Below are 22,720 nucleotides of genomic sequence, written 5' to 3' on the forward strand. Positions count from 1 at the left end.
CTTCCGGTGCGCGCCTTCAAAACAAAGGCCCTGTCCGGAGGCTTCAAAGAGGAACAGGTGCGTTTTCATGTTTGTTAATGTAGCTTTATGATTTTTTTCAATACGATTTAATGAGAAATACATGTACTAAATAATGACTTAATGTGAATAAAAACTTTGTAATAGAAATTATTTTATTGTCTTCGTTGGTGCAGGCATAAACATAAATGTATCATTGCTCACATGTGCAAACGGGTTATGAAAGGTACATTAAAACACTAAGTGTAATACATATCTGCAATAAATAATAAACTAAATAGCTTGCAGCCAAAAACTCTCCAACAACTGAATTCAAAAATATTTTATTTTGTGCTCTGACCAATACTTTATTCTGTATTATTCATTTCCCCCTGGTATTTTATTCTTTCTCTCTAATCTATTACATACATTACACACACAGACACACACACACACAAACAAACACACCCACACGCACACACACACACACACACACACACACAAACACCCTTAGGGCTAGCACTGAGATAAAAAATAAATAGAAAAATTTAAAATATTCATTAAAAACAGAAGCTGAAGAAAATGCTATATCACCATTTGTCAGGACTTGTACTGGTGCCCTAAGGCAGCTGGACCCGACCGCGCCCCACCTCCCATCAGAAAGGCCTTCCCAGCCCCAGCCATCCAAATAACCTCTGTGGGATTTTTACCTGAGTAACTACACACCCTCAGATGGAACCAGCCACACCTGCACAAGTGAAGATTCCAACAAGGAAATACATGAGGTGGAATTTAAAAAAGAATACAACTCAAATAATAAAAGGGAAACATCTAATGTGACAGTTTTACTCTTATGAATTAAAATCCACGTTTACCTTCCATTCCTGTTCTGTCTAACTCCAGCTAACATGGTGCCCACTGGAGAACATTCAAAGTTCTAAGTGACATATTCATGTTAATATCAGCGGCCTCATGACCTGCAGGGTCCCTGAAACATGTGCATAACTAGATCATTACGTTCTCACTTCTGATTGGCTGACTAAGGTTTGTAACAGTAAATAGGAGCTCACACAAACAGTGTGTGACCATATTGTTAGCGATAATACGGTCTATGTTAATCTATCAGTAACATTGTTTATAGACCACTTTTCAGCACAATAATGGTGACATAATAGAGATAAAAGATCAACATTAACCTGGCACCCGAAGTCAATTTAAGACTTATAAGTAGACACCTTTTCATTTCTTCCTTTAATTTACTTAAATATCCCCAAAACAAAACCAGCAGACCGCAAAGCCTCAACGAAACAACATATATCTTAACACTAAAAATCAAGATAGATAGATAGATAGATAGATAGATAGATAGATAGATAGATAGATAGATAGATAGATAGATAGATTATCAGTAATAAATACAATTAATAATACAAAGCTTAAGTTAAGAAAACTGATGACTGATGGTTCGAATATGACGCTGCGGTTATGAACTTGCAATGTTTTGCAAAGTGAGCATAAGCCCTGCTATTGTGGTGTGGGACATTTGGCAGGTCTCTACCTCATCATCTGTTCTCTCATGATGGGATAACCTCCCAGCTCAGGAGGATGACGGTGGCGACGGGGGAAGAGGAGTAAAAGTGAGGCAGGGCAGCGCTGACGTCACTAGCCTGTGGTTATCAGTGGAGGTTAATCTACTGGGGGATGGATGGGCTTATGCAATTGTCTGTAAACCCACAGGCCTCATGTCTATGGATTTGCTTTCCACTGTTTGACCTAGTGTGCTGCTGGAGCCTACACACAAACACTGAAAGTATGCAGTGGGAATTTCTCCTCTCCGCGGAATCTCTCTGCGCCAAATGCAATGTGCGTCAAACAGGATAGATGGGTTTGAACACAGGGTTTATTGTTTGGGTCGGGTGAACAGCTCAAATCATCCTGATGCAGAACGGGAGGAAATTACTGTCTGATCGAGGACTTTGTGGAAATTGGTAAGAAGGAGAGAATTAGTAAAATATTGGAATAAACCCTGTGCATAGTTAGTGTTAAATAGTATACCTGATTATAATAGATTGGTCGATTATCATTCATTGGGTGGCTTGGCTCTTTGCTTGTTATGTGGTGCTTTAAAGGATGATGGGAAACTGTTTTTGGGCTCCACCTATACATGCACATTTCAGGAGGTTAAAGGGGGGATATCGGCACATCTACTGTAGCTGTGTGTTACTGAGTGTGTGTGAGAGAGAGTGTGTGTTTTTCCATTAGAGAAAGAGAAATCCTCTCGGCCCAAGTCATTGTAATTGTGCCCATTAGGGATGTTACTTTGACTAAAATGGAAAAGATATTCTGCTTTAATTAAGGTGAAGTATTGATGTGGCCATAGGCTCTATAGGACTGTGAGGGAGAGCTGCTTTCACCCTGACGATCCGTTCTTTAACAATTTAAGTGCATATCAATTTGAAAAGACTGTATCCCAAGAATAATGACTCAAAATGCTGTAGACTTGATGCATCACACAAGTCAAGTAAATTGTCCTAAGTAAGAGTGTCCTGGTAAATGTTCACACCAATCAGAAACAAAGAGGAAACAGTGGAGGCCTGAATTGAAATTCCAACAGGACAGCCGAATTTGCCTGAGATGCAGAAATGATATCCCTTGTAATGAAACTGCTGAAAAATGAAACACCCCGGGTAAGGAGCAAAAACAAGTATTATCACAAACTGTAGAATTGGTAAAGTCAGGGACGAAAAGGATCCTGGACTTGCAACATTCACTTTTTATCACGACGCACACTTACATCCTGTTGAGTCTGACAGCGATAAATAGACTCCAGAGCACAAAGCCTAGTTTCCCACCCAGGGGAATGGAAACCAGGATCTTCCATCTACCCTGAGGTGGCTGCTTCTATGGGCTCGTGGCCTTTGACCCCCTTTGCCATGAGACTTGCAGATCTGCCTGTACAAAGAGAGAAAAAAACCTAACGGGGAACAAAGGGGACTTATACTGGGAGTGATGCAGCTGGACAGCTGGAGGAGCCTTGATAGAGAGAAAGATACTTTATTACTGCTTGGCTGAGAGAGGAACTTTGTTTCACAGAAGGGACTGAAGTTTGATTATGCATTAGGGCTTTTATCTTAGGGCAGCAACTGCAGTTTCTAGGTTTTGAGAAGACATTCTCAGAAGATTATTCAGCGGTTTTCCAAGAACAGAATCTACACCATCACTGGTGATGTCATGTTCTTTCCCAAGACTCTCTGGCCTACGTTTGGCTCAGGATTGAAGATTTGATGATAATTCCTCCAGAGAAGGCCTGAATTTGTTGCATAATTCAAAGAAATTCCCTTCAACCATTGAAAAGACTGCATTCCCAGAAGTGTGATAAACACACACACTCCCACACACACACACATCTGAAAATGTCCTGGATGACTCAGAGCCTCTCTCACAGGCAGGCGGTTGCTCAACACATGAATCAAAGTGGGCTTTCTGGGTGTCCTTGCTCGGTGAATCCTATATCCTCTGAAAACAAAAGTTTAACCGTGAACTGCCTCAACCCTCCAGCTCCCCCGAGTGTCATCCCAGCAGCGGTCCTCCATTTCATTCATTATTTAGTTAGTATTTAGATGTCATATTTTGTGTTGTTCTAAATTCCCGCGTGACTCTTTAATCAGAGCACTTACTCTTATTAGCTTGAAAACGATCTCTCCCCAGAAGGATTCCCTCAGTGGGCAAAATGATCTAATCTACAGCATTTCATCGAATTTTAATTAACACAACACAAGATTCAGTGTCCTTCACTGTCATTAGCGAGGAATACATTAAACTCGTTAAATGAAAAATGCTCAGGACTGATCTGGGATGTGCTGAATGATGTATAAACCTAATTTTTTCCCCTCTTGAGTTCTAGGCTTTCAATTAGCAGCAGACGACTAGAGATTGCTGTAAGTGATTTAAATAATAATGAGTGTAGCCAGAAATGCTGTTTATTGACGTGTGTGTGTGTGTGTGTGTGTGTGTGTGTGAAGATTTAAATTGCTTTTGATTTGGAAGAAACACAGTTTGTCTGGACTGAAGTATTGACTTGGGACTTCCTCCATGCAGGTGCCTCCAAACTAACAATGACCTGGAAACTGACACTGTGAATTCATAACATACTCGACCATATATAAAGAACATACAGCCCAATGGTCTCACTCTCATTTGCTCTATTGCTACGTCCAGAGGTTTTATACGATTACCACCACTTGAATATATTATTTGACTTATTTCTTATTAGAACTTAACTGTCGCAGGCAAATGTATAATGTGACGGGCAGAATAATACTGTCATTTTCTCCATCCATTGATGAACAATCAACAGAGTTTGCTGGCTTGTAACGGTGACTGAAGGATTCAGAAATTATTAATTTATCACATTGCATTACTAAGGCCAAGAATATACTTTACAGCTAAATAAATAGGCAAATAGGTCATTAACACAAATCTTAACTAAAATGGCACCCAGAGAGCACATTCCTCCGCCAAGGCCCAAAAACTTTAATTGCACACACAAAACTATGTCCCCTCAATATGCTAGAGAATTATTCTCTGAGAAATCAATGAAAATGTGGAAAAACTCTCTCGTTAAAGATCGTAACGTTAAAGATCCTGGATCGGCTCCTTTATAAGGATCCACACCAAAATGTGATGGATTCCTGCTTCATACCTCTACCCAGATTCGTGGTGATCCATCCAAACAACCGGACACGGGTGGAGACAGAACATTCTTGGCATACGGGTAATAAGACCAGCCCTAACCCCAGAAAATGACAAAATCAAGATGGCTGACAAGAGTGGGATCCATTTGGTTGACATTTTATTTCATGGTGGTATGAACACAAGACAGAGGTCATAAAGTTAGTAATGTTCAGGTCATGCCACGCTTACTCGGTGCACTGCCCTTTGAGAAGGTTTGCGCAGTCAGACAGTAGTTTACAGAGGGCCGGACATGGAGGCTAACCCACATGTAGACATAAATAAGAAAAAGAAAATAGATTCAGAAAACAGTAGATAGAGGATTTTTTTTTTTTTTGTAAAAAGCTAGAGGGGACATTTGCAGAGGCCCCCTGGGATTTTGTTGTGTATGAGCATTATTACTAATATAATTATTGTTATTATGCTTTACTCATTTACATTATGGGGATGAGGCTAATACACTGGCTAAAAGTAAGGAAACAGTTATATGGATGACGTCTTTGTCACCTGCTCAGAGTCGAGGTGACCGGTTTTTAAGGCAATTCATAGTTTCCACCCGAACCATAGACTGTTGTCGTCTTTACTGTTCTCCAGTCCATTCAAATATACAAGACTGCCTCCCCCACCTGAGCGGGTCAAATTGAAACAGTTGCGGTGAAAATGAGACCAGTCTAAGGTTGACAGGTTGAAATGTGTCTAAACCAGAGGAGATTTTTCCTGGATCTGGCACGGACACTTGATTGAACACAACACAGTTATAGCTCTCGGGCTAACCCTCCCCCATGTACATTAAGTATATCATCGTGTAGGTGAGCAGACAAGTCAGACATGGTTCCAGTGTATATTACTAAAAACATAAACCTCCACAGAGCAAACATTTGCTAAATTTACACTTAAAAGTCGCAGGGCTGTACAAAAACAGGTTGCCGGATGATTGAAGAAGGGAAACGTAATTAAGAACGTAAGGAAGGACAAAAAAAAAAACGAAAACAGTACAAGACCATTTGATACTCAACCACAAACAGGCATGATTATGTCTTATAATATTGCCAAAGATTCTCATATCAAAACGAGAGTGTCTTTAAGTCAGTCAACGCAGATTATTGTGGTCCAGTAAAGACGACTCCACGTTGCAGCAGTTCACCATTACAGAATTCGCACTAGTAATACAAACTCATGCGTCGCTATGTTAATTTGCAAGTACTGTAGGATTATGTATCTTATTCCCATTTTTCCGTGGCTGTTATGGCTTTAAAAGGTCACAACAAACCTCACAGTCTCTTCCGCTCGCTTTCTCATCGCCACGAGACTCCTCCAGGAATGTTCCTAGGTCAAATACGAAAAAGGAAATCAAGTCTTTTTTGACGCATTGGTGTTGACTGTTGTTGGACAGGACATGCCCAGGGGTAGTAGTAGCTCTCCCCATGATAAGATCTCTCCTCGCTTCCTCTCTGTCTGTCCTTTTCTTCAGTCTTTGCTCTCAGCACCTCCTTAAGGTCAGATACGGTAACAACTCCTCCCCTTATTTGCACCGTTCAAGGTCCTGCTCAATTAACAGATCCCAAGAAAAGAAAAAAAAGAAAGTTGACCAAAAACCAAACAAAAACACACAGGGAATGAACAAGCATCGAAACATTATTCAGCTCTGTAGTTTCTGAAGTTACATCAGTGGAAATAAGAGAATAAAAGGAACCTGTTTAAGTCAAAAGAGACAGAACAACAAAAAAAAAAACAGTGATATTTTTTCAAATTATATTGTTTTTGGGAACAAAATGGATAAAAGAATACCAACAAAATCCAGATTCAAACCAAACACTGCAGAAGTGCATGCATTTATAGTGGTCATCATTAATTCATCTGCTGATTGTAAAACAGAACGCACAATAGTACATGAAAAGCACAATTCTCCAAAGAGAACCCATCGTACATATTCACAGTCTCAGGTATTATTTATATACTCTATATTTATAACATTTATTCATGTTTATGATTAATGTCTTGACTTATGACTGATGATATGCGAGTCATCTTGGAACGCAGCGCTCTCTCTGCCGTGGCAGTTTGCAGTGTTAGTGAGTCATATTTCAAAACTAAAGCCTCTGATGGAATTCAGATCGAGTGGATTTTTTTTTTCTTCTTTTCTTCTCTTTCTTTAAATATTTTCCGGGCGCTGTGAGATGGGGGCTGATCGAGTGGTTATGACTGTGTGCTCTGTCACTGCAGCAGCTTGACTGATATCTGAAAGGTCCCATTAGTTAAATACAGTGGGCTCCCGGGGGCTGAAAACAGAGTCATGATGGTAGACATGAGCCGGCTGCACCATTAGAAGAACTGCGCCTTCCGATCTACAGTGGTTGGCCGCTTCCAACCCTCCCGGGGGGGGGGGGAATGTGTGTCTATGTGGTCATGGATGTGTATGCCATGCTTGGGGGAATGTGGACGATACATATGGCACCAAGACAAGGCAGCACCCGGCGATCGTCAGCAAGGTCCACCAGTGTTCAAGTAATGAGCGAGGAGACGGAGCAGGACTTTTGTTTTTTTCAATGTTGGTGTTTGTTTTAAAACAACAAAACTGACAAGAATAAAATCTCTTTTTTTCAGAGATGCCTGTTTTTTTTTTAGATCTTTTTGAAAAAAATGAAAATAAAAGAGCCGGGGTACTAAAGAAAAAAAAACAGTGTGTTCTGTGAACAGAGGTGCGCAACAAAACATATAAAACAAAAATTAAAACACCATATTAATTTTCTCTCCTTATAAAAAGCAATGAAAAGTATACAAAAATAGAAAATAATTACAGCAGGAGACATGAGCGCTATGGAGGGAGCGGGTGTCGGGAGGGGTTTTTTTTCCCCATTTCTCTCGGTATATATTTGTCCCTGCTGGGTTATTTGGCGGCGGAACAGTGTAATATCTTGGGGCTGTTCAAGGCGTCCTCCACCAGGTGGAGCTCCACGCCGTCCACAACCACGTCTTTGATGCAGCCAACAAAGCCGGTGCTGTAGGCCTTGGGCAACCGACGGGCCACTGCCAGCTCCTCCAGACCACCTGACGGGAGACAGAGGCAGAGGTTAATGGGATGATGAATCAACTCACACTGAAAAACAATTATTCTCTTGCATCAGAGAATAATTGATACAAATTGAGACAAGCTTCAGATGCATGAAAGTATTGATCATTTCAAACTTGACAAGGTGCACAAGGAAACGTGCCGCAAATGAAAGGTGGTGACAGAGTATGAAGTTATGAGTATCATCCTCATTATTTTTAATTTGTTTCTATCTTTGGTGCTTAGTGCTCGTTGCCCTGCTCTGAACTCCCGAGACATCATCACCTGTCCGTCAGGCAGCGTGTTCAGAGGTGTGGCCGCTCTTCCTAAAGGTGGTACTTCCTAAACAACTAGTACGGACAGGCAGAAAACAAATGGCATGAAATAAAGTAATAATAACAAGGAACAAACAAATATGAGGTCATGGGATAATTGATAAAGGAAAACAAATGTGCCATATAAACTTGATATACATAGTTATAATGGAGAATTTGTTTCACTGGTTAATTGAACACACCCTTTTTTCTACCAGTTCCTTTTTGGAGCCCTATAGAGTAAATAATCTGCTCTAAAAGGAGTTAATGGTTAACAATATTAAGGAAGTGGCCAGCATTAGGGAACTCTTTGTTATGCCAGTATTTAGTAACATTTTTTTTAACCGCTGCCAACAGAACCTACAAAAGATATGTGTCATCTTTACTGAGGCCATCTGGGATACGTCTGAAAAAGAGAGATGATGATCATTGCTGTTTCCTTCCAACTTTGTTAACTTGTCCACTAGTAACTACAACTATTATAATAATACAAGTATTAGGGCTAGGTTGAAAAACAAAGAAATGAATGAGGTCTTAAGATTACGAAACTCAAGTCTTAATTTAATGAGAAAAAAGTTTTGTTGGGAAATAGCCAGCAACCAACAGAACGGGCAAGAGGTTCTTGTGGGTCTTTCTACTGACTAGACACTTTTTCTTGTACAGTCTACTTATAAGGAAGTGGAGCTGATGAACCAAAACATTGAGTATTTCATTATTTGTGAAGCTAATACCTAATACCTTAATACGATAAGCTGCATGAATCTCATTTAAACACAGGCAGCGGACTGATCGTTCCCCTCTAAACCGACACATACTGTGGCCTAAAATTACCACTTCATATTCATAAAATTTTGACTTTTTTCTGAAAAAATTATGGCTTTATTCTTGTATATACTTTATTATGACTTTCTATCCCATAACATTACAACTTTATATCTCGTAACATGAAGAGTTTATCCTTGTATTATTGTTACTTTTCATCACGTAACACTACTACTTTATTACTCGTATCATAACGACTATATCCTTGTAATATTATTACTTTATTACTCAAAGTTCATCACCTTTAAACTAATCAAAGAAATGCATTTTTCTTAAATAGTTTTTTTAATCAAATGCTTAAATGCTGTGGGCGTCTGAAAACAAAATATTATTTTTCCTCCATCTTAGACTAATATTCTGGGTCCGATGGAGGTAAGAACTTCAAGGCCATAGCACAGGAGCTCATCTGCTCAGTGTATCTGTGAACTGGATGTAAGATGACTCACTTGTGTTGTTATCTATGAGTCACAGAAAGAAAAACAGAAAAGGACATTTCTTCTTATGAAAAGACCATGGATTTATACTTCAAATCAAAAGTTTCGGTCACTTGTCCTTTTCTTTTTGCTTTGGCCTAACGTTTTTCTTACCCTCTCAAATCATCCGAGCCTCTTTAACTGTTTTTCTTGTCCCAACTAAATCTCATAAAGTTATTTTTTGGAGGCGTGATGACCTAATTGCAGGGCGTGTGGCGGCCTCGCTCTCCTCCGTGATGGTGACTTGAGCTTCTCTTTGGAGCCGGCACACCCAAAGTAGTCATTAGTGTCTTTCTCAATAAATCAGCATTAAACGTCTTTATTCCGAATTTCATCTGTTCTCGTGGGGAAGAGGCCGACCCTGATGTTTTATCTGCTGCCGCTCTCTCACTCCCTCCCCCTCTCTGCTCTGCCAGAACCCTCCTGCATCCTCATCCCTTTTGTGTAAGTCTAACTTCTTTTCCCAAACACGTCTCCATCTCTTCCGTGTTTTTACCTTTTCCCTCTGTTTGGATGAGATAGTTCATATCCCCGTTGAGCTCTCTACATCCCCCTTTAAATCGGATTGTGTGCCTCCGAATCAGGGATGGACAGGGCTAATTTCATGCGAGTTACAGATGAATTAATGATGAACAGAGAAAAGGGGATTTAAAAAGGAGGAGAGCTCTCGATGGGAGGGCTGTGTGAGGATTATGTATTCTTGCTGCAGGGCTCGCTCAGCACCTGTTCCACTGCACCGCCTCCCTGTGTGTACATATGCGTGTGTGCGTGTTTGTATACGTATTCCTGACTGCACGAGTGCACCTCTGACGTCTCGGCGTGTGTCCCTTAAATGTCACTCCGGCGGCTTCTCCTCTTCCTCGCTGCGCGCTTTGCATTTTAAAGAACAGTCCTGACTTTATTTCACCGGCACGTCCGCACTGCTGTTTGTGCAGTGTGGTCGTTCCTGCCGTGCCATGCGTGTACTTTCAGAAGCCATTTCTTTAAGCCAGGTTGGGACCCAAATTGAACTGGAGGTAGATATACAGTAACTGGCTGGATTTGGTCATTTTCAATTCAAGGGAGCAACTTTAGAGTCAGCCAGATAGCCTTTCATTTCTCAACTCAACACCTGAATGGGCCCGGACAATCTTCCTCTTTTTCTCCCTGCCACAGACTTTTGCTTATCCTCTGCAATGCCAATGAGTTCATTGCTCATTTTTTGGCAGCCTTCTGCCAGTGGCTCGGATGAAAGAGGACGACAGAATTACAAGTATTGCCTCGGCTTGATGTATGACATTTGTAGACACCTTCTCAAGTTTGAATGACAGTTTTCTTTTTTCATCTCTTTTCTGCATGCAGGCACCTACCCAGCCACAGGGCTCCGTCTGTGTCCAGCTGTGTTGCTGCCAAAGGCGACGACCCGGTTATTGCTGCCTCGTTGCCGACCTGCAGAGATCCGTCTCTAAGTGCTCTGAGGAGGAGAAAGAAAACCAGACAGATGCAGTTGGGAGTTGGTCGGACGCACGTGCATCACACTGAATAGCAGCAAATTGCAGTTTCATTTAATCTGAAGCATGGAGACTCCATTGCTGCGCTGCCAGCACACCAAGCACTTACAAAACTCCCTTCGCCAAGCAGCATTTTAAATGTGCCTGTCTACCAGTTAAGAGACGCCGGTGCAGCGCCGCTCATTTTAGGCGGCTCTGCGTTATGCATTAGCAAACACTTAAGAATTGGGACGGCCGGGGCTAATTTGAGCCCACTGAAGAGAGAATCCAGCCGAGAGAGCGTCATTAAAAGCGAGCGGCAGACACAGATAGCTCCGTGACTGTGCGAGCTCTGTGCCACATGCCGAGATTTACACCATCATCAACATCCAAATTATGTCATCTTCCAGCAACTCATGTGGTCTCCCTGTATAAGCCTGCCTGGGCTGAGATTTGGCCAAATCCCTCTTTGAAATGGATGCAGCAGCTTTTCAAGGATTGATTATTCCTGCCTTCGATGATGAAACCAATCTAATTATCTCCAACACTTTCATTCTCAGCCACGTTGAAAGCAAAAGTTAAGCAGCGATAAGGCCGGGATCACACGAAAAGGTATTAAGTGGGTCATTTTCAAAGATGAGGCTGCTCAGTTGCTTCTAATGAAGGAATCCATTAGTGTGACATCTCTGTGTTTTAAAAAAGTAGTGGATGCTTGCGTGCTAGGTCTTTGATCGTATGTCTACTTCATGGGTTTGTATTTACACTGTAGACATGAAAGAAACCCTTACATATTGAATCATTATATATTTTTTTTCCACGTATGTGAGAGATAGGGTGTTCTTCAACACATTTTCGTTGATTTCTCAAAGAATAATTCATGGATCATGAAAATAAATCAGGGCGCTGACATAACAAATGAGAATGTGGATCTCGTGAATACAAATTCTAGTCTGATAGTTGTTCAATTTGAGTTGCCCAAGGCATATATGCTGCATATACTTGTGATTATTAAAATTGCCATACAACAACTTTGAGGACAGCAAAGGAATACTTCACTACACACTTTAATATTTTAACCTATAGTCTCATTTTCTTTTCCCTTTGTCAGAATATCTTCAAAAATAAATTCAAAAGGACCAATTTTCGACACAGATAAGAAAATTTGAACTTAATTAATTTCTGTTCAATTTAAGTATTTCTTTCACCTTAATTTTTTTCACTGTATAACTAGACTAGGTTTATACAAGTTTACTGAAAAAGAGAGGAAAAAAACAAGCTTGTAGAATAAAATGAGACAAACTCATTGGCAGCTTTCAGTGATATTTGGTTGCAGAGACGATTGGCAACAATGGCAGCCTCTCTAAGTGTTTCTCTGAGTGCTATCATCCAGAGGCATCTTTCCCCTTCCTGCTGCTAGTTTCTCTCATTCCTCCATTAGTTTGCGTTCAAGCTTTTTCAAGTTTGCAGTCCTTTTCAAAACAAGAAAACACAAGATTTCCTCTCTCTGAAGGGTTTCGATAGGATTTAGTTCAGGACTCATTCCTGGCCACTTTTCTATTTTGAGAATCTTTCTCCTGAACACTGGACCTTCAACTCAAATTTAGTTTTTCAGAAAATAAAAAACAGATTTTGCACTTAAATGCCTAGGTAATCAACTGATTCCATCATGCCAGGCTCCACAGCAGTGTGGACCCTCCACCATGTTTTACTGTATGTGAATGGTTTCATTTCATCACCTTTAAACAAACTGATGCACAAGATTCCCAGAGAGCTCTACTGTGGTTCCCTGTTTCCATCACACATTAGACTCTTAGACGCTTTTCTCATGTCTTCATGGGTTGTCTTTCTTTAAGTGCTAATGTTCTTATTGGCCTTCACCCTGGCTTGGTTAAGTGTGTGGAGTATAATCCACCACTCGTGATTGCACCAGGTCAACATGAAGCTTGAATATTGTTGGGTTGTCTCCCCCCACAATTCCCTCCCACCTTCTTCAAGTCCTCTCTTATTGAGTTTCTTTTGGGGCCGCATTGCGAACTTTTAAAATAGAGATTTCAAGAACCTTGTTGACTGAGTTGTTATGTTCAGTGCTCTCTTTTCTCCACCGCTGTGAAACAATAAGCCCCTTTTTAAGAAGTATGACTTATATAACTTATACTTTTGTTCAGTGCTAAATATATTTTTGACATATCTATAATTTAAAAGGAAATCATGCCAAATGTGCATTTGCATTTATGAGTATTACAGACATTTTGAATTATATGTTTTTCAGGGCTAATTCAGGACTGCATGTGTTAATGCAGATACCGCTATTACATTTTAATTACTTTTTTCATTCATATCCTATAATATACCAAAATATGTTGGGATGCTGCCACACGTTCTTCCTGTTTGAACATTCATTAATGTGCCTAAGCAATTTGATGTGCAATATGTTACACTCATGCATGACCAGGCGTGAAAATAACCTTAATCTGAAACTAATCAGAGTCATCTCACTGCAAGGGATCACTGTGCAGCAGAGGATTTATGCAATAGATCACACAGTTTGCATCAACACACAGGATACAGTATGGAGGAAGACTAATCCTGGCCTAACTTTAAAAGCTTTCACTCGTGATTCAACGCTACCTGCAATATCCCATCTTACCTGCTGGCCTTGATGCGTATCCAGCGGTTGGTGTCGACGCGCACGGAGGAGCGCAGCACCACAGGCTTGGAGCCCAAGTCGTATGTCATCTGGACGTGGCCGTCCATGATGGCCAGGGCGATGTAGTCTGACCGCTCCACGCCCTTGCCGCTCCACAGCACCAGGCCCTGGGTCGCCTCCGTCCGGATGCTCAGCTCAAATTTGTTCACCAGCAGAGCTTTCTCACTGGAGAGAGCAGGAAACACATTAGTTAGCTCGTGGTCGAGACTTCATCAGAAGCTATTCCAATATTTGTTGACGCTGACACAGCTCAGTCGCTGCTTGGGTCATTTGTCGCTGCGTATGTGGAGCGAGGGACTTCTGCGTTGTCTCGTGGGTTACATTACAAATGACTCAAGCATTACATATGGTTCGGTTTGCGCGCACATTTAGCCGAGAAAGCTTTGTGGCTGGAGCTCGGAAGCCCCAAAATAACAGAGCTGCAGTGATTTTCCAGGAGAATCAGGAGGCAGACGGAGTTTAAGAGAGGCAGGGGGCTGTTTTGGTATTAGCTTTCCTACATCCTATTGAGCCTGAGCTGCAGGGCCGCTCAGTGCTTCTCTGGTTGCTTTATGAGTGTGTCTGTGAGTGTCTATGAGTGTGTGTGTGATCCATCTATCCTTAAGAGGCACTGTACGTCACTGATGTGCGAGTTGAATACATGCCGTGATGTGACCTGACTCTACACTATCGCACATCCATCCCTGCATACAAACAAGCTTACGTCAGACTAACAGTCCCTCTGTTCCCCGTGAGTCCAGCAGAGATACAGTGGAGCTCAGAGAATCCCACCTTTAATTTGTGTGTGTTTGTGATTGTGCATCATCAATCTGCATCTGTGCAACTGTCAGCACATCTGCCAGATGGAGCTACCTCCACATTCTTCAAAGTGCATTCAAACACAAAGACACAAACAAGGTGAGAACACGCACGACAAAGTGTCGATGACACATGGATTCAAAAGAAAAAAGATCAACAGCAGAATGGAGAGGTAGATAAAGATTAGACAAGACAGACAACACGACAAGTGTAGCAAACAGAGAGGCTCATGGGAGTACAAACAGGACAGGAAATGGGAGGGGATAAGGGGAAATTGAGTCTTGGACCTTCTTCTTAAACTATCATTTTCTATGCTTATTCATATTCAATAGTCAGCGGGAATAAAACAGAAGCAATGGAATGATATTTAACCTTTTACAGCTCAGAGCAACAAAAATCCTGTTTCACCTTCGACAGATAAATCCTGAATCAAATTTGAATTTTAAAAAAAACTGTTTTTACTTCCTTGATATCAACTGAATCAGCAAAGGTAAACAAGAAAACCGAAAAAAAAAAAAGTAAAAGGAATGACCTTACAAGCGTCACATTAGTTTTTTCTCCAGGGAGAAAAAAACACCACAAATACAGATTGGTGAATCCTCTCCTGGCAAAACCTCAAAGAGCCTCCAAGGCCCCATGAATCACCACGTGAGCAGCGTGTCAGTGATAAGGTCAAGGTTATTGAAAACACTGAATGCACCATGAGTAAAAAGGCACAGCGTTGTAAATCTTACATTCACCACTGGCTTCTTATATTTTCAGCGTTTTGCTGTTCCTCTTTGTCAACAAAGGGATTTTATCTGCATACATGTATTCAAATTCTCAGCAGGCCTCCGGGTAGCAGTGCTCCTTTTTACCTCTAGGTGGCAGTAGTGGTTAAAACAATAATAATTAAAAGCCATCAGGGAGGACAGGGATTGCACAGAGGCTGCAGCACCGAGTGGCTTTTGAGCTGTTATCAGAGCTCAGAACTTCTGAATTAATTGAAGCATATGCAGCAGCGGCTCTTTGTGATTGGTATTAGTAACTCTATCTCAATAATGGAAACAATGTTGTCTCTGCGGAGGAGGATTTAGCCCAGGGAGAGGTCGGAGAGGGGTTGCCTGGAGAGGAGGGAAGGATGGGGAGGCTGGAGGCGGGAGGCGAGCGGACGGCACCAACGTCTGAAAGCTTCGAGAGACTCACCTCTGCTCAGACGGGTTCTCCAGGGACTCGGGACTTAAGGGAGCAGGGGGAGAGAGTCAACGGCATGCAGAGTAAGCGCAGGAGGCCAGAGGGAAAGAAGGAGGGAGGGGAGGAGGGTTTTGTGAGTTCACTGGGTGACTCACAAAGGTCTAGTTTAGACGTGGAGCTGCAAAAAAGCTGAACTTATCTCCTGTACTGCAATGTCTACCGTGTCAACAGTGGATAACAACTTTTTGTGTGATCAAAGGAAGTGTGTCGCTTAGCCTCGATCACACCACCACCATAAAAGGAGGTACCCAAGGGTACAGCTTGGATCATGAAGGATGAATTAATGCAACAGAATGCCCTCTGGGTCAAGCAGTTGTTTTTTTTTAAGATTTAGTACATTCATGGTTAGTGTCAACTTTAAGTCAGCGTCCAATTATTGAAGACCTCCTTTGTATTTATGACGCTGCACGCCAAAGTGCAGCAGCAATTACCTTCTGTCTCGAGATGAAAGTGGTGAATGAGAAAAAATTGGTACATTTTCTGAAAATGGGGTCAAGCACCATATCAGCCGGGTGTCATGGCCAGATATGATTTGTCACAGAAATAATGGGTCTTGAACAAATCGACCTGAGCTTCCAGAGAGAGGAGACAGAGGTGAGGGAGGAGCGAACCAAAAGGTGCTCTAAACAGTTACAGAAACATTAAACCAAGGTGAGCGTTTGACATTCTGGCCTCAGCCAGCTCTTAATGTTCTAAACAGAAACGTATTAATTTCCTGAACAAAATCAAACCGTGTTCTGCTTTGCTAAGATTCACGCTCAGTTTTGGTAAATGTGAAATCCGTTTAACTGTTGAGAGCCTGGCCCCGAGGACCACTGTCCCCTCCTGCTAAGTGAGATTGATGCCCATGGCTGCACACTGCAGAGATGTCTCAACTGGAGGTCTAATCTACAAAGGGAGACAAATCTGTGATTAACATGTCGCCGCCTCCCTGTGTGACCCACTCTGCAATTACTCACAATTACAGTGAGAGATCTGGCAAAAGGGAAATGATGGAAGCCCTGGTATGGACTGGAGCTCTGGCTGGAGTCCAGTCGGCTTAATTTTAGTTGAACTCCTTTTCAATGCTGTGGCCTCTTTTTTTTTAGGTTACTTACTTAGCTAATGAGCGTGAAGAAAAACCCTTAAACACTCAGTCATGACCTCGGGCTTTCCCGAGCAGAACCTCCTCAGGCACCAGAAACTAGGTTGAGGGGTATTTAGTATATCCTCCGTCTGCAGTTTTCAAGGGGTCTCATTCATTCCCACATAACAGATTATGCCATTCAGTGTAAAGTGCATGGCATTTCATTTTGTCTATTAAGGACTTACAGCCATGCATAAAATATTTCACATTCTTTGCACAGCAATTCATTTTCCTCTGGGGGCTGAGCACAATGCAGATCATGCACTCATTCATGCTTCTCTTTGCACTGGGGAGAAAAAAGAGAGGATCTAATGGCACTGAAAATAATGAGATCTGTCAAATTAAATTATGGTCATGGAGCTTGAATGTACAATATGACTTTAATGATAAAGATGATTTTTTTTCATGTGGAAATTATGACAGGAAACTGAATGTACTTAAATCTCTTGAATTGGGTTAACTATCAAACATGGCTTCCTTGTTGAGGTTAGTTGGGCTTGATTTGATGGTGGGCAAATGCCCACTCGAAAATTCTACTTACTCTGGGATCTCATTGGTCAGTTGGCTTGAGTGAGAAGGAAAGACAGTGAAGGACATTTACATGAGACAAGACGTGTGGACAAACAACAAGGGGGGTTCAGACTTAAGGGACAGGACAGGAAACTGGAAACGCTGATAGCAACAGCAAAGACACACAGAAAGACACACACATGTATACAAAAGTTTTCCAGCGAGTGAGTGTGATTTGTCTGCGTCTCCTCCGCTGCTGTCAGATATGCATTGAACTCCGGAGAACTGTAGGACGTTCTCCGGAGGGGCTGCGTGTGAATGCATATGTCAGAGTGAGGGGCTCCTCCGAACTTTCTGCAGACTCCATAATAGCCTTTCTCCGGTTCATGTCTGAAACTGGCTCATGAGAGTGTGATAATGATGTTCAGGCCATGGCCCAGTTTTCACACTTTCTGTGTTTGTGTGAGGAGCTGTGAGACTCAGATACAGAGCCACATGCTTGGTCTCTTTCTCAGGTTCATCACGTTAACATTTTTTGTCGGTGCCAACCTGAAGGCGCACTCTTGGCAACCTCAGAGACGGATGGAAGAGTAAAAATGTCTCATCAGCTGCCTGAAGGGAAAGGATTCCTTCTCTTTTTTCTTTGGACACGCATTCTAGAAAAAGATATATCACACTGACGTCATCAGCTTAACGTGGTGCATTAGGTCTCCGGCAACAGTTTTATGGAGAACAGTGATTAACACATTCGAATTACGGTAACAAAGTTAAATCGTGCATGTGCCCTCATTGTCCAGCGTGAGCTAAGCATTAGACCACAGAGTGAACTAAGCGCGCCCGGGGCAACACCGAGTGTTAACCGTCTTGCTAATTAGAGAGATCCTGTCAAAAGAGCAGGACTGACACACACACGAGGGATGAGCTATTAGCCAAGCGCCTAGTTCACCCTGAAGACATTGCACTGATGATATCATCAGCACTGTCATCACAGCGTACCCAGGGAGGGGACGGATAGACAAAGGGGTTATTTGGCTAATAGCTATTACAGTGGAGATGTTAGATGAAGCCCGAATAGACGAGGATGTTCCCCTTGTCCTCCGTCTTACCTCTTTGTAACGGCGTTGTGGTACTCGATGAACGTCCGCCCGTCAAAGGCCACGGCCTCGGTCTCCCCGGCAGACTTCTCGTAGATGGCTGTGGAGACACGGGCGGGGTGAGGGGGGAAAAGAGGATGAGATCATCGCAATCGATAAGACAGAGGGCTCGGCTATCATAGCTAAGGGCAATGGAGTGTGAGCAAAAAGGGCTGCGGGGGCGTTTGCAGTTTTAATTAACGTGAAAGGGACGGTCGGCCACACGCACAAGGTTAATGGTGAAGGCAGGGACGGTAAGACGGATCAGGCCGGGGCGAGCATGTGTCGGGCAGAGGGACATTAGGATGATGATGAAAGGGACGTGCAACTCTTGAAAAGAGCATTTCATGAATATTCAAGTGACATGTTTCATCATCTTTATAACTACGGCCTTCATCTGAAACCACTTCGTAATAACCCCCCGACATAAAAAGAGACTGAACATGTGTAATGCCAACATTCTCAACTCTCCTAGGCAAATCATAATAATAATAAACGATAAAAAAGGCATTGTAGGCAGATATAAAAATCTAACTAGTAGCTCAGCATCCCCTGATTCAAGCCAAGAACAGACTGTATTCGAAAAAAGCCCCAGTGATTTCAACCCCACTCACGCCACGCTTTGACAGCAGCCAGAAAGCTGCCAGGTATCCGTTTGGAGTAAAACCAAAAAATGTGGAATGAGGAAATAGTGTGCACAGTTAAGATGACTGATTGCAAATACGCAGCCAATAGAAGGTGATCTCAAGCCAGCGAGTACTGACCGATCCTATATATCTGGGCTGAGAAATGGGTTTAAACCTAGGATCTTAGCCAGCTCATTGACTTCTAGTAGAGGGAAGACAAATGTGTGAGGACAGACCGCTGAGACGGCAGTAAAACTTACTGTTCTGACAGTGTCCCCCTGAGAAACCGTTCAGACAGGCGCACTCATACGTGTCCAGCTGGGGGGTGCACTGCCCGCCGTTGTGGCAGGGATCCTGAGAACACGGGTGGTGCTGGAACATGGCCACGTTGCTGGAGCGCTGGGCGTTCTCCTCTCGGAGGATGGGTGTGCCCATCAGAATGATCTGGGAGCAGAAGACACGGGGGTTAAAGAGGCCACATACTCTGAAGTCAGGTCACTCGTTTCAGTTTATGACTACACAGCCCGTGTAAACAGTCTGACCACGCCTGAGAGATGAACCGCTGTGATGTCACGAGGTGTAATTTCAGCTTGGGTTTGGGGAGCGTGCATGTACACAACAGAAATTCTGCAGTGAGGCACTGGGTTTGGACAACTAGACTTTTTATCAGGAGGTGAGGGTTTGATCAGATGTAACAGCGGTGTGGCAAACCCCACAGCAGCCCCCGCTGCATTTTAATTCAAATGTTGCTGAATCCTGACTTGTGCACAGAAAGATGCAGCATTAGCTTCTTTTCCCCAGCCGTGCCTTGCACACTTCAAACTAAAGCGAGGAAAAAAAACAAGAAACCTGTCAAGGGTTACTGTTTTCACTTAGGCAGAAAAATTTGTGTTTATGTAGGTATAAGAAGAAAATAACAATATATTTTCATGACCTTGAATTCCTACAATGATGATCTATAATAAATACAGACTTGATTTCCACTTAACAATTGTAGATGTTCGACAAATGTGTCTAAACATGTGTTAATGTAACACATGAATTATTCATTGTTTGTTTTAACCTTTCTTTAAAAGGGTCACCTTCATGATTCTCTACTTCTTCATCTCTTACCTACATTTCATTGCTTTCTTAGTTATTGTTATGGATCTGATTTACATTTTCTCGCTTTAAAAACACTTGATTAACCTTTGTTTCCACTCTGGGCTGTTAAGCGTTACGCAGCCTTGTGTTTTTGCTATTCCAGTACAGTGTAATAAGCACAGTGCTACTGCAGATAAGATGCTTTTCCTCTGAACATGAATGTCACGCTGTCAACATACGAGATAACACCTCAGAAATCAGCCGTTGATGGGAGACACATGTTAAACCGTACATCAAACCCAGAACACATACCATCCTATAATTAACTATTCCCTGCAAGCCAAGGAAGACAAACGCCACATTTAGTTTTTTGATTTGCACGAAACTGTCGAGGGAAAGTTTTTCAGAAAAGAACTAATGACAAGTTTTGCGTAAACGGAAACATCCTGCCTTTGTTCTACTGAGTTATTTTTGGCATTCCCAGATGAGTTTTTTTAGTGGAAAGTGGAGAGAGAAAAAAAAAACTGGAGGGCTGTCAGGCAAAGATCTGAGAACGGCAAAAATGTAGGGACTTCAAAAAAGTGCATTCTATTATTAGTGCATGCTAATCCAAATGATCAGAGCCGCTGCCCGTCACTGTGCGAGCTTCTAATGGATAATAACTAATGTGGGGGACTGTTGTGTGACAGCTGGGCAGCTAATAAGTCATCGTCTGACTCTGCTACTGTAAGTCTGAGGGACACAGGGGCCCAGAGTCATTAAAATAACACAGTGTGTTTACACCAGCCGAATGCATAAGCAGAACACAGTGCTCCAACAAGAAACAGAGGCGTGTAAACATTTACCTTTTGGATTGTTCCCTTGAAACCCTCCGTGAGAGCGGCGACTCGTGCCAGGCGGCTGTAATCAGGAGCTCCCCCGACGAAGAGCGACTCCTTCAGGTTAAGATCCACGTGGAGATTCTGATGAGACAGGACACAAAAGGGTTTCTACACGAGGAAACTAGAGCTACCACGTACTGTGCATCTTGCAAAACGCCCAGTTTCATTCAGGGGTTTTCTTTTCAACACCTCCTGCTTTATGGTTTTACTTTAGTTAGTTATCTGTTTGTGTCCAGAGAGCCTGGTATAAGTTGTATACTTGTGGTTGAGGTAATAAAGTGAGATTAATATGCTTCATTTGCAGACATGTCACAATCATATGGATTGCCACGATAAAAAAAAGATGTATTCATATTGTGGCTGGCAGACGCTTTAACTGCACTTCCTTGCCTTCATTCGGTGTCAATACACTTGATCCATTAAAACATAATTGATTCAATGTCTCTCAGACAGAGCGGTCAATTTTACTTTATCTGTGAAACATAAAAAAGAGAGTACAAAGGGAAATCAGGAGCCGGGCGGACTGGAGATATGGAGGCTTCTTTACAGAAATTTATAATGAATGGAGAATTATAAGCACCGACCTTTCCAACCGTTGAGTGTGGAGACACATTAATTGCAATTCATTTGCGTAACAGACGGCTATGAAATTCGATTCTTTCCACCGAACCTTTGGGAAGATTGCTTTGCATCAGCAAGGTGCCGCTTCCTTCTTTTTGCACAGAGGGGCCGAGGCAAGGAAGGAATTAATGATCTTTATTTTATGTAGGGCAGTAATTGCCAGAGGGGTAAAGTGGAGTTAATTGCTGGAAAAATGATGGAAGGGGCCAAATAAACAGGCTTTGTGCGGGCAAGCTGGCAGCGGCTGGGCTTTTATTTAGGATGGGATTTGGAGTGCAGGAGGCAGCGGTGCTTGGCTGCAGCCCGAGGCCGTGTCACTGCACCTTGAACCACTTCCAGCTGAGATGGGATGGGGACCTTGGCCAAAGCTGCTGGACCCAGCTGCGGCTGTCGCCTCTAGGTTTACCCTAAAAGTTGAGACCGACTGCAGGAAGGAGTGGGCCACCTCAGTCTCTGTTACTAAAGTTTTGCATCAACTCTGACACGGGTCCGTCTTGCAATCAAACTACCCCGGAGTTTTAGAGCCGCTAAAATGGGAAGTTTGGAAGGATTTTAGTTTTAAAACTCCGGGGCTGCGTCTTAGTCTGGACTTGAAGAAAAGAAGATGTTTGGAAACTATGAAGTAAACACTCATAACCGCTTACTGATGCGGTCAAGACGTAGCCTTTGTTACAACAGCTCACATGCTCAGGAAAGCTGTAGCCTGCAGCTCTAGTTCTGCAGCTACAATGACAGGTGTAGACTGGCTGACGATGGCTGTTGTCTTGTTCAGTCACTTCTCCATGACTCTGAAGTAAGATGTCATGCGATGAGAGGATGCATGGTGTTCTGGCTCACGCAGGTAATAATCAGCATGTGGTGGAAGAAGACAGCTGGTTACATGAGTGACTCCGTGACGCTCTGTGAGTGTTGTTTGTGTTGCGGCCCAGCGAGTGGGTGCAGGAGGGAGCGACTTTGTGAGTCGCTCCTGATTGGGAAAGAAGTGAGAGCAGATGACAAAAGAACAGCCCAGCTTGGCTTGGCACCTCACCGTCTCCTACAGTGTAACAGCCACCCCCCCCCCCCCCCTCCTCACTTCGCTCGCCTCACGTCTTCGCTCTCACTTTTGGACGGCCACGCAGCACTGGCGTGATATCTCCGCCCACAC

General features: G+C 42.7%; 1 protein-coding gene across 4 annotated transcripts in view; it reads right to left on the minus strand.

Annotated features, from left to right (window-relative positions):
* Nucleotides 1-4,832: 4,832 nt before the first annotated feature.
* Nucleotides 4,833-22,720, minus strand: part of agrn (agrin) — a 242,876-nt gene continuing 224,988 nt past the window's right edge. For all 4 annotated transcript variants that reach the window (XM_062391981.1, XM_062391980.1, XM_062391982.1 and 1 more), the window contains 6 exons: nucleotides 20,917-21,033; nucleotides 19,249-19,432; nucleotides 18,336-18,423; nucleotides 13,503-13,727; nucleotides 10,736-10,839; nucleotides 4,833-7,776 (listed from right to left, as the gene is read on the minus strand). In XM_062391981.1, the coding sequence (XP_062247965.1) occupies nucleotides 7,616-7,776; nucleotides 10,736-10,839; nucleotides 13,503-13,727; nucleotides 18,336-18,423; nucleotides 19,249-19,432; nucleotides 20,917-21,033 (879 nt within the window). In that variant the 3' untranslated portion in view covers nucleotides 4,833-7,615. The remainder of the gene's footprint in view (nucleotides 7,777-10,735; nucleotides 10,840-13,502; nucleotides 13,728-18,335; nucleotides 18,424-19,248; nucleotides 19,433-20,916; nucleotides 21,034-22,720) is intronic.

Source organism: Platichthys flesus, chromosome 7 (genome assembly GCF_949316205.1).
Source record: "Platichthys flesus chromosome 7, fPlaFle2.1, whole genome shotgun sequence".
In the NCBI taxonomy this organism is placed as follows: domain Eukaryota; kingdom Metazoa; phylum Chordata; class Actinopteri; order Pleuronectiformes; family Pleuronectidae; genus Platichthys; species Platichthys flesus.